We start from the raw sequence: 9730 nt of genomic DNA on the forward strand, positions 1-9730 counted from the left end.
CTTGTTCTTTTTTCTCCATATTGCTTTTTATTTAGGGCATGTTTGGATTAACTGTTGAATCTGATAAGTGATAGTGATGATTTTTATATTAAGTCTTTGGTAAAATTATATTTTTAATATGTGAAATGACTAATAAGGGTATATATCATATAATTTATTTTATTATTTAAATAAATATAAAATTATAAATTTATTACATTATATTATTTATTTTATTATTAATTTAAATATATAATTATTAAATTAATATATTATATTATTTAAATAAATATATAATTATTAATCTTTTATATTTTATCATTTATTTTATTATTGAAATAAGAAAATAATTATTTTTTTAAGATAATTAAATAATTTTAAAAATATAGATAAAATCATAAAATAATTATTATTGTTAATAGAAAAATTTATAATTAATTTTAAGTTTTTGGATATAAATAAATATTTTATATTTTATGTTATTAATAAAAAATATTTTAACAAAGTTGAAATACGTTAATCAAAATGTTAAAATTATAAATAAAAAATAAAAATATTAATAATATTAATTTTTAAGTTAAATAAAAAAGGATAATATGGTCAAAATAAAAAATAAAATCAGATCAGCTATCACCGATGAGAAATTCTAAAAATAGTGATGGGTATCATATCAGCTGCCCATCAACTATCAGCTCTATTTTTTTAAGCTTGCCAAACACCACAATTTATCTGTTTGGATGTCTATCAGCCATCAGCTGCACCCAACAGGTAAACCAAACACCCCTTTACTATTTTCCCTTCGTTCAGAATGCATTTTTAATTTTAAAAACTTCTGAAATAATTTTTAAAACATTTAAGATAAATATCTATTAAATATATAAAAGTAAAAATGAAAGGAAATATTAAAATTTTTAAAAATACTCTTCATTATTTGTAATATTTATAAAAATATCAATAAAAATGTATTTATAGCAATGTAGAGTAATTATTATAATATACAGTTACTCAATTTACCAATATTTTCATAAAAATTATTAAATTTTAATTTTATTTTTATAAAGTTTATTGAATTTTAATTTAATTTTATAAAAGTCACTATTATCTAAAATTAAAAATTTTCAAGTTAACTTATTGATCTGTCAACTATTTTATAAATAAAATTACTTAACTAGTAATTATTGATAAAGAAAAATAAAAAATGATGAGATATTTGACAGAGAATGATAGCTAGATGTATTTTATGCGCCTTATTTTTTTTTAAGAAATTAATAAAATAAAGTAATTTTTTTTATAAAATAGTTGACATATTAAAGTATTAATATAAAAATTTTTAATTTTTAATTACATTAACTTTTATAAAATAAAATTATAATTTAGTGAATTTTATAAAAAAAATAAAATTTAATAATTTTTATGAAAACACTTATAAATTAAATGACTGCATATGATATTTACCTTAATAATATATATATGAATTCACGATAAATAATTTATATTAATTACAAAAAATTTGCCTCTAATCTATTTTCTTCATCCTTAATAATATTTAGTGATATAAAACACATCTTTAATAATTTTAGCAATAAAATACTTTTAACAATGAGAGGCCTAATCACACTATTTCCTTACTATTAAGTTTTAGCTATAAATATTTTAGATAATTTTATTTTTTAATATTATTATAATTAATATAAATTATTCTTTTATAAAAAAAAATATTAAAAATAAAACGGAAACGAAAAGCTATAGTTGTGCGCAGTGCGCACCTCAAATAAGCTAGAACTAGAAGGCCGTTACATGTACACATTTTTCATTTCCCGCCTCATCGTATTCCAAAATCACGAAACAAAAATTTCAAAATTCTCTCTCCCTTTCTGTAGTTGAAGGCTTAGTTTTATCTGATTCTCCCATCAAAAACATCGTGTGAAGTTTTGATTCAGCCTAGCGATTATCTCTACCAAGTAACTTGTACGTGATTTCACTTATTATTCCCATAAATTTTCATTTTAAATGTTTGACATGATCTCTGATCACTTTACCGAGATCCAAACATGTCATTGCTTGTCGCCAGTGTAGTTTATTTTTGAATTTCACTTTGTATTTCGTCCGATTTTGCGTTTTTGGTGACTGATTAGCGAGATTCAAAAGCTCAAGTCCCTTGAAGTTGAATTTTGTGACGAATTTGGTGTTTTATGCTTGTTAATTTGATGAGTAGATTGCTGATGCTATGAGGAATTTTGGCTCAGCGAAGCAGGTGTTGGTTATTAGGGTTTGGAGTATTTTCTTATTATTATTTTTGGAGCTTATAAGTGGTAATTTGTGAAGATACATGCTAGTTTCGATCTGTGTGTATCAAGAATAGATTGAAACTTTTCATTACTTCTGCATTTTCTTTCTCATTTCACTCTGCTTGGCTGGCGAGAAAACTTTGTCCAAGTAACTAAAGTTTAGAATCTTGTACTATGGACTGTGATAAGTTTTGGTGAAAAATATTGTCATTCCTCAATCCAAACATGTGAATATGACTAATTGAGTAGAAGATTTGTAAATTATGCATAAAATTAGTTATTTATTACTTTTGTTGCCACCAACTAAACCAACCTTTATTATTATCATTTGGTATGAATTTATCAGCCCTCTTTTGAATTTCTATTTGGTTCTTTTTCTGGTTCGTAGCTTCTGGCGTCCGTTTCATGCATTCTCAGCTGAAAACCACAAAATGGAGGTTGATACAAGACAGAATTTACAAGATGTAAGTAGTGAAAATTCCTGTCTTAAGATTTTGCTGCTTATGGAAATTATTCCTCATTGTTATGCAGTTCCGAGTTTCTTATTCATGTTTACAATGTATTATATCCATTTGCTGCTGAATCTGAATAGTGTCTTCTAACGTCCAGCTCATATGTGGATTTCTTTAGTGCTGATCTGGATAAATTTCTTTATGGAGAAATTAATGTTGATTTCATTTCGAATGATCAGCTGCATGTGGCTGTACATAGTTGAATTTGATTTGGAATTTCCATGCGTTTTGCAATTTTAAAGTCTCTCACCAGTGAAATTTTGTTAGTTTTGAAAACCTTGAAATTAAATTTAGCTTATGATCTTCATCAACAAAGGAAGAAAAGTTCAAACCATTCTAAGATTCATTGGATTATCAAGCAAGCAGTAGAATGCAATTGGAATTTCAAGGCAAGTTTGCAACATAGTAAATAGATACTTGATGCCTTGTTAAAACACGTTTCAGGATCGAATGACTGATTGTCGGAGTTTTGGCAGTAATCATCACCCATCCTGTCAATCTAGAAAGATTTCAATTGGAATTATGATAGACTCACAGGTGAAGAAAAGATCTGAAGCTTCAAAGGAAGATGCTATTGCTACATCAATTTTGGAAACGAAAAATTCTAAGAAAGAAAATTCTCTTGGAGGTAAAAACAAGAGGAAAGGTGTTGTTGGTGCTAATGAAAGCAAACAAACTGAAGCTCCAGAGATAGTCACTTCCCCATGGATTACTTCTAGATTCTTTCACCAAAAAACATCAACTTCACAGACTCTTGCTTCTTCAAAAGAAACTTCCAATTTACCAGCCACCAGTAAGAGGAGGAACAAGTTTATCAGAGAACAGGATGCACCAGTAACACATTCAGTACAGCTTTTTGAGCACCAGATGTCAGTTTTGCGTTCTGGTGATAGCATGCAAAAGAAGTTTGATGGACTTACCTACAGAAGGAAGGGAGGTAGGGATGGGAACTCGCAGAGGGCAGAGGAATTTAGATTTGTGACTGCACAGGAAGTAGCTGTGAATAAAGCAGTGACAGACGATAACAAAGAACATAGAACTGAAACTTTGAGAATGAAACTATGTGAGATATTGGGAACTGTTTCTTCACCTAGAAGTCAGCCCTCTAATTCTCAGGCTCGTGAGGCAGGCGCAAATAATGTAAAGCAGGAGAAAATACATCCTCAAAATTGTGATGCAGTTGTCAAGCCTGTACAGAATTCAGACACCATAGAAACTGATTCTGAAAATCCTGATCATCCTGTGAGGAGACCAATAACCTGTTCTCTGACCAGAAAAAGAGTTTCAACCAAAGTGCAACCAGTAAAGACTAAAATTGGCCCATCATCCAGTTACAGAAACAAACTTAAGGAGAAGAATATCTTCACCTTTGAAGAAGGATTGTTTGGAAAAGGAGATGTTGCTGTTAGTGGTGGCTCCATAATATCCACAAGAAATAAGGGTAGGAGAAAGAGTTCTGGCATTGAGCCCCGCAGGATTAACTTCACTGAGAACAAAAATAAAGATGAGATTCAGGCAGCCACTCATTGGAGTAAAATTCTACCAGATGCTGAGACTGAGAAAGCATCACCACTTGGTGATAAAATGGAAAACTTTCGTGGCTGTTTGCCTCAAAGTAAAGGACAGTGCCTTGAGCAGCAGAATATAGACCAAGAAAGAGATTCCCATCAATCTCCAAGTAGAGAGTCCCATCAGTCTTTAGGGACAAACAGGGTGGATCTGCAAGGAGATTTTAGCATTCCAGCAGTACAAGAAAATGAGGTTCAAAAGGAAGATTTTGTTAGTCCTTCCTTAAAGAATATCATGGAACCACAGTTTGAATTCCGAAGTCCGACATTCAAAATAAATACTCCTATCTTAAGTTCTTCCCCTAGCTCAACGCCAAAAACTGACCAATTAGAGCGGACTATTTATAGTCCTGCACCAGCAGAGGGAAGATATACTCTGGGAAACATTCGCAGCTTCAGGACTTTGCGGACTTCAAAGGCAGATTGTCATTCTCCATATACTAAAAAAGAATCATCTGTATCCTTATTTATCTCAAGGGTCTCATTACGATAGTTTAGTGGTACATGCATTGTCTCCAATCTGGAGCATTATTTGGTTATGCCTTTGCATTTCCTTATTAAACTTTAGGATGATGCAGTGGAACTTAAAGATTCTCCGTGCTACAAGTCATCACCTCTCACGGGAAGAAAAGAAGTAGAAGACGGTCTTTCCGAATCATCATCTGAAGATGGGGATTCTAAAAGCTTTGAAGAAGGTTCATCGGTTGTTGAATATAATGACCATAATAGTGATCATATATAATCTTCCATAGTCCTGTGATTATCTATTTGCCAAATATCTTTTGAAAGGCCAATTTTAGAACAAGTTGCACTTATCTATCAGTATAGTTAAGTTGCAGCTTCTTGGGAGGAGGTATGGGCTTTTAAAGTATGTTTGAGAGGAAAGATTTTTAAAGGAAGTAAGATTTTTGGAGGTTTAAATGTTTTATATTTCATTACCTTATCTTACCTGTAAAAAACTTTCATCCACTCTATCCATCCGAGCACATTAGGACTATCCTAAACCTAAAACATAATAATTTCTTTACTTGTATACCGTAGTTTTTCCCATCTCACATGAAGAGATTGCATTACATGTAATCCTGAATCATTAATACTCAAATTATTAGTGTCAAGTTAAACATCTATGGACATCTTTAATCATGGTGTTTAGGGTTTAATTCTATTTCCCTGATTAACAGCACAATCCAAACTGGCGCTACAACCCATTTTCTTATCTTCATTGTTTCTTTTTATCACCTCCAAACGATCCAGTTAGTTAGATTTATGTAATTGCTGTCTGCAGATCATACAGAAAGAGATGCCTTATCTCCAGAAACTGCAACAGCTGAGAGATCCACTTTCACGCTTTATCCAAGTAAAAGGCTTCGCAATCATGAAGGCAATGGTGTTCCCCAATTTGTCTCCACCTCACCCTCTCCGAAAGGCACAACTACTTTAACATATTATTACTTTCTGCTATACATATTCTTGTCATCATATTTCCTTTTTAATTTGTTATTTTCCTTGTGTACGAAATTATTAGGTACTGGTGAAAGTGACTGGAGCCCAGAGCCTTCAGAACAATGCCAAAAGAATGAATTGGAAAGGTTTATTGTCTATAAAGGAATACAAGAAATTTCTGTTTGGATGTAGATTATTTTTCTACCATTATATTTTAATTTGTGCCTGATATTTGATTTTGTTTTGACATAATGGTTTATCAGGGTCGTCAAACTGTTTGTCTTGGCTTTAGAAAACTTCAAAAACAAAATGAAGTCAGTAACTAGAAAGAAATCCTCTGAAATTTTGATGTCTGTTTCTGAGGATATACATCTACAACTGCAGAATATTGAGTCACAAATCCAAACAGATGTGTATGTTTTTGCAATTGACAGATTTACTCATTAAAGATGTCAATTGTCCAATTAAAGATGTTAATATTTTAATCTTCGTGATGCCTTAGTGGGAAGCTGACAAGCATTAGTAAATCAAAAAGAAAACGCTTGGAGACAAGATTACAAGGTAATAAATTTATATTGACTGGATGGTTTGATGAACTTTAATTAATTATGATTTGTTTTGATTGAGGTGATGATGTCTGAATTTGTTCATCCATTGCTAAGCACCATAATGTTGATTTATTTGAGTACAAAACAAGGAAAGGAAATCCATCAAATCTCATGTTCCAACCACATATAAGTTTAAGATTTTTCATCAAATGCTTGGCATGGCTGCCTAAAAAATTCTCTTGCTTAGTTGTTAGGTAATTTTGAATTATGATACAGTTTGAATTTTCTATCAATAATCTTCTCGTTGGTCAGACTCATCTTGCAAGACAATTACAATTCAAATAATGACAAAATGTAGAATATCTTCAGAGAAAAAGACGCTCAAATTTACTGGAAAACCCATGGATATGGACCTCTTAAGCTTACCTCAACCATACATGAATTGCTTGTTTATATTCATGCGTGTGTGTGTGTGTGTGTGTTTGTATACTTGGAACCAGTTCCAAACTCAACTGATATAAATTCATGGATTAGATTTCATGTAACTTAAATGATTTCCATCTGATGGTGGTTCCCACACTATTGTACATGAATTGCTTGTTTATACATATGATTTTTCAGACTCATGTCCAGCTTTTAACCAAGGATGAGACATGTCTTCAATGCCTTAATTTTTCCAGCGGTTATGTCATAATTTGGCAAGATCAATTAATTGTGACAGTGACTTCCTCTTATTGGAGCTTGAATGGTTGGTATTCTATTTTACTAGTGTTATTCTTTTTCCATACAGAGCAACAAGAAAAACTGAAGTTGATACATGATAAATTCAAAGAAGATATCCACCAACATCTCCACGACTGTAAAAGAACAGTTGAAGAGCTAGAAATGCACCATAATGAGTTGAAGGGAACTGTGAAAAAGCAAAGTATGCCAACTTTTATTATAGTGAACATATTTGTTGATAGCACAAATACATCATTGAAATTCTTTTGACTATTTCATCTGCTTTTTTTTTTAAACTATTGCATTGTTTTAATAAATAATCACTAATTTTTGAGAGAGAGAGAGAGAGAGAGAGAGAGAGAGAGAGAGAGAGATACAAATACAATCAAGTTGGGACTTATGGATATGTGATATTTGAGATTTCGGTTTGATAAAATAATCAGAAAACCTTTTAATGGGATTTTTTTTAAAATTCCATTGAAGTTTTGAAATTAGTCACATAAATATTTGGAATAAAAAAGTTGACTTGCAAAATTTTCATTCTATGTAAATGATTTTGGGATTGGAAAACAAGGATAAAATACTTCCATTGACTTTGTCAACCGATTGTGGTATGGCAGATTGGAGACATGCATGTACGTTGTTTCTCTTGTGCTTAGAAACAAAACAAAAATATAAGTATGGTGTGTATGTTACGCTTTGGGGTGTTAAAGTTACTACATCTAGTAACTATTGCATTAATTGATGTGGTATAAAGTTATGATATGGTGGAATTACTGGATGAGATAGAATGAAGACAACACTATTTACAGAAACTCATTTTAGTTTACCTAATTATTGTAGAAGCAATGCACCAGAAGCTTTTCATGAAGGTGGAAGAAGCAGCTGAAACACAGCTTAGTGATGCACACAGAAGAATCACAGCCGTGCACAAGGCAAGTTTTCTGCTTCTGTTTATATGAAGTAATGGCATGTTTCCTAGCATATAAGAATATTGTGTGGCACACTGTAGTATATTGGCTTCCTGCTTCTCTGGAAATATTGCATTATAGTTGGCATTCAATGTTCTGATGCATGATGTTGAGATGCTGATCAGAAGTCTACGATATAGTGTACATGGTGGTTGGAAGCTTCATTCCTGGATCTCACATACTAGCTTTGCTCAATATAGAAACTTCTGAATTAGCACTTGTCACTGTACATAATCTTGTAGAGCTTTATCCTCTACATCAACACCTTTAGATTGCTCTAAATTTAAGTCACTTCTTACATATGGTTGGTGCCTAAAAAAGCTGACTGGCAAAAAAAGATACATGTAGTTGATCCCAACTAGTTTGGGGTGAAGGCTCAATTGTTGTATACATATGGTTGGGTCCTTTATTGTCTAAGATTATGCTCGTATAACTTACTGCACTTAAGTACTATTTTAGGTATTATAATTGGAAGAAAAGCTTACATATCTAACACGCTCTTTATTATTGTCCACATTTGTTGCAGTCGGCAAGGGAAAAGATGCTTCAATTGCGACATGTAATAGCTGAGTGTTTGAATGAGGACAATCTGGGCTGAAACGATTCAACTACTGGTTAGTGTGACGGGACTTGGTCCAGATTTAGATGGAAGCCTGTAAAGTGTGATGTCCTTATTCACTACGTTTCGTTATGCAGACCTTTTCAATGTGAATCCAAACAATATTTACTTTTGATGAGTAAAAACCATGTAAGAGTTGCAGAAGTCCGCTTCCGAAATATTCACTTGGGAGGAAAAAAAAGGGTAGCGCATGGTAAATCGTGGGCAACTGGGGCCTTGGCACTAATAGATGGGAACATGTATATCTCTTATCTGTATGTAATTTCAGATTAGTTAAATTGTGAAAGTCCAAGTCACTGAACGAACATTTCCACTCATAACAAGCTTAATGATGTTATTATCCAAAAAAAATTCTTTGCGTGGCATCCCTGTGGGCTTCCTGTTGATTAGGTTTCTTTTTGTAATTATAAGTAATCTAATTGTTTCAAGTAATTGTGAGCAATTCATTTGTGGTGAAGTCTTGGAGAAGGACAAGGATAATAAACGCTTTTGATACATGAAACTATCCATATTTCACTCCATCCTTCAATCCTCCAGTGAAACTAAGAAATTCACTTTGGTATTTGTACGGAATTCTTGAAGATCAGGCACTTCGGTGGCCTTTAATTTCTGCAAGTAGTTACAAGCGAGATTGATATGCGAGACTTTTTCAAGAAGTCCTAGATTCCACTCAATTTTTTTAAATAGTTCACCTAACCAATTGCAAACTCATGTACAAGTCAGTCAATTCAATTTGGAACAAACTGAATCAAAGAGTTAAAATATATATTACCAAAAATCCAACCAAATTAAATTAAAATAAATCAATTTATTAATTTTGATTTCATCGATCAAATTTAGGCACACTTTCATTTCATCCCAACAAAGCAAGGACAAATAAAACCAAGATAAGCACAATCTAAAGATAAAAGAATGAAACAATCAACAATAAACACTTCCATTTTTCCCAGTCAAATTCAACAATCAACCATCAATCAAACACTTTGATCAACACAATCAGAAGATAAAGAAACCTTGAACTTAATAATTTTAAAATAGGACCTTGAACTTAATAATTAAAATAACGTCGCATCAGCATC

The 9730-nt window shown here is 31.8% G+C and overlaps 1 protein-coding gene across 4 annotated transcripts; it reads left to right on the forward strand.

Moving 5' to 3' along the window:
- The first annotated feature begins 1798 nt into the window (after nt 1-1798).
- On the forward strand, nt 1799-8937 carry LOC110661647 (meiosis-specific protein ASY3). 4 transcript variants are annotated; one of them, XM_058139941.1, is made up of 12 exons: nt 1799-1947; nt 2656-2731; nt 3224-4804; nt 4916-5042; nt 5633-5773; nt 5873-5936; nt 6054-6203; nt 6293-6351; nt 7129-7263; nt 7905-7996; nt 8559-8646; nt 8729-8937. In XM_058139941.1, the coding sequence occupies exons 2-11, from the start codon at nt 2699-2701 to the stop codon at nt 8628-8630; spliced, it is 2454 nt and encodes an 817-aa protein (XP_057995924.1). In that variant the 5' UTR covers nt 1799-1947; nt 2656-2698; the 3' UTR covers nt 8631-8646; nt 8729-8937. The 4 variants fall into 4 exon arrangements, 3 of the variants coding, with proteins under 3 accessions (XP_057995924.1, XP_057995918.1, XP_057995920.1); XM_058139935.1 differs by having other exon boundaries at nt 8559-8937; XM_058139937.1 differs by lacking the exon at nt 1799-1947 and adding an exon at nt 1957-2233 and having other exon boundaries at nt 8559-8937.
- The last annotated feature ends 793 nt before the right edge of the window (nt 8938-9730 follow it).

Source organism: Hevea brasiliensis, chromosome 2, assembly GCF_030052815.1.
Source record: "Hevea brasiliensis isolate MT/VB/25A 57/8 chromosome 2, ASM3005281v1, whole genome shotgun sequence".
NCBI lineage: Eukaryota > Viridiplantae > Streptophyta > Magnoliopsida > Malpighiales > Euphorbiaceae > Hevea > Hevea brasiliensis.